The sequence below is a fragment of the Miscanthus floridulus genome, chromosome 18 (genome assembly GCF_019320115.1).
Source record: "Miscanthus floridulus cultivar M001 chromosome 18, ASM1932011v1, whole genome shotgun sequence".
Lineage (NCBI taxonomy): Eukaryota > Viridiplantae > Streptophyta > Magnoliopsida > Poales > Poaceae > Miscanthus > Miscanthus floridulus.
The window spans coordinates 24,621,120-24,623,324 of NC_089597.1; the positions used below are offsets into that span (position 1 = coordinate 24,621,120).

At 63.1% G+C, this 2,205-nt stretch overlaps 1 protein-coding gene across 1 annotated transcript; it reads left to right on the forward strand.

Annotated features, from left to right (window-relative positions):
* Positions 1-303: 303 nt before the first annotated feature.
* LOC136523496 (uncharacterized) lies at positions 304-1,807 on the forward strand. The gene is made up of 4 exons (XM_066517161.1): positions 304-894; positions 1,095-1,308; positions 1,474-1,590; positions 1,668-1,807. The coding sequence occupies exons 1-4, from the start codon at positions 304-306 to the stop codon at positions 1,805-1,807; spliced, it is 1,062 nt and encodes a 353-aa protein (XP_066373258.1).
* The last annotated feature ends 398 nt before the right edge of the window (positions 1,808-2,205 follow it).

Sequence of the window (2,205 nt, forward strand, 5' to 3'; positions counted from 1 at the left end):
GTTGCAGCATTTTCTGTTCGTTCTTCGGTCGCATGCTGACCCCATAAGTATCTTGTCTTTAGCCGGAAGCATCCTACGGAGGTGCCCTCCTTGGCGCCGCTTAAGGCGCTCAAGGTGAGCCCCAGCTCCACCGCCCACGGGGTGGTGGAGGCGCGAGCCGCCATACAACGTGGCGCGGCATCGGCGAGGGCCGACCCAAAGGAGCCGGTCACCCAAGGAGAGGCTACCGAGGCGGCCTCGACATAGGCAGGGGAGGGAGCGCCTACACCCTGTGAGGCCGAGGCCCGTGGGTCAGATGGGGCCATGGCACCCTTGGTCGCTGAGGCCATCGAGGCCAAGGCCCCCCGGACCTCCGAGGCCAAGACGACGGAGGCCGGGGTGCCCAGGACCACCGAGGCCATGGTGGTGGAGGCCGGAGCCCCCGGGACCACCGAGGCCGGGGCAATGGAGGCCGACGTGAGCACAGCAAAGCTGGCGGCCCAGGAAGTGGAGATGAAGGCGGCGGAGGCCTCAGTACCGCCCTTGGTCCAAGGCCTGCCGCCGTTGCGGGAGAGCGCCCGTGGAGTGGAGGTCCGTTCGATCTCCTCCGACGATACTTCCCGAGGGAAGGAGGGGGTGGATGTTGAGGCGGCTAGCACCGTGGAGCAGCCTGCTCCGACCTCCGGCGAGGGAAGCTCGGCCCTCGTGCGGGTGCAACCCGAGCCCCACGGGTGGGATCACTCGCGTGTCTTATGGCGGAGCCAGGATGACCCTGAGGGGGAGCCTCTATTTGCCCTTGAGGATGTGGCCGAGGGGGGGTGCTGGGACACCTTCGAGCAATACCGCCAGCTAGCGGAGCGGTCGCTGCGGACAGCGCTGTCCGTCGTGGCCAACGATCTACCCGAGGTTGCCCAGGTATGCGCCCTCTTTTCTCATGTGGTGTTGTCTTTTTCTGAATTTTCTCATAGTGCATGACCCCTATTCTGCCTATCCAGGAGCTCGAGACCCGGTCCCTCGGGAAGTTAGTGTTCCTCCAATGGGAGAGGGAAGTCTAGGACCAGCTCAAGCGGCAGAAGGACTTGCTCGCTCATGCCAACGAGCTTCTGTCGGTGCAGAGCGTGGAGGTGGAGGACCTCTGCCTTCACAGTGCCGATATGAAAGCCACGGCGGCAGCGGCTCAGGAGCAGGTCGCCCCTTTGGCGGCATGGGTCAAGGAGTTGGAGGAGGAGCTGACCCGCGTGGCCGACGATTGGGATGCCTTCAGGTCCCGGGCTAGAGAAGCGATGGCCTTTGTCAAGGCCCTTGCTGGACAGTTGGGGACGGAGCAGGGTGCGCACCAGCTGACGAAAGGCGCCTTGGACGAGGCCCTCAAGGTGGCTGAGGCTTCCCGGACCGAGGCTATGGTCTAGAGGGGAAAGGCCGATGGTGAGTCCTATTCTCCTCATTTTATTTGTTTTTCTTGTGTTTGGCCCCTAACTCCCTGGTGTGATGCAGAGCTGGAGGAAGTGGCTTCCAGGGCGGCCGAGGCTTCCCAGGTCGAGGTCCAGTGCCTGAGGGAGAAAGCCGAGGCCTCTCGGGTCGAGGCTGAGCACTGGGAAGCGAAAGCCGAGGGTGAGTCCCGTAGGCCCTAGCCCCTGTTTGGCTTATTTCCATTTGCGCTTAACCCCATCCTGCTTGTCTCGGCGCAGGGTTGGAGAAGGAGGTTTCCCGGGTTGTCGAGGCTTCCATCGCGGTGCAGGCGGTGCTCGAGGCTGAGATCGGGGAGCACACCATGCTGCGGAGTGCCACCCGTACCGCCTGTGAGGCGTTGGAGGTCGAGGGGGTCTAGTCAGGCAGCTCCCTTGGGAGCCGCATGATTGCATTGAGCGGCCAGGTGCGCGAGCGACTCTGAGGGGCACTGCACACAGGCATCAAGCGCGCCCTGGCCATCATCGCCTCGCACTACATCGACATCGACCTCAAGGCCATCAGCGATGGCTACGTCTGCCCGATGATGACGAGGAGGCCAACGAGGAGGTCACGAAGGTGATGGATGTGGCGGAGGGCCCTGGCACGGTGGTGGCCAAACTGTTCAAGGAGGAGGTGATCCCTCCCACGCCGTCCGCCGATGCTGGAGGCCCTAGGCCTTGACCTGGGCCCAAGAGGCCATGTAAATAGATTAGGGATTATGTTACCCTATCATAACGCTGGTGGCCGTCAAGGCCTTTCTTAAAGTGCTCATGCGTC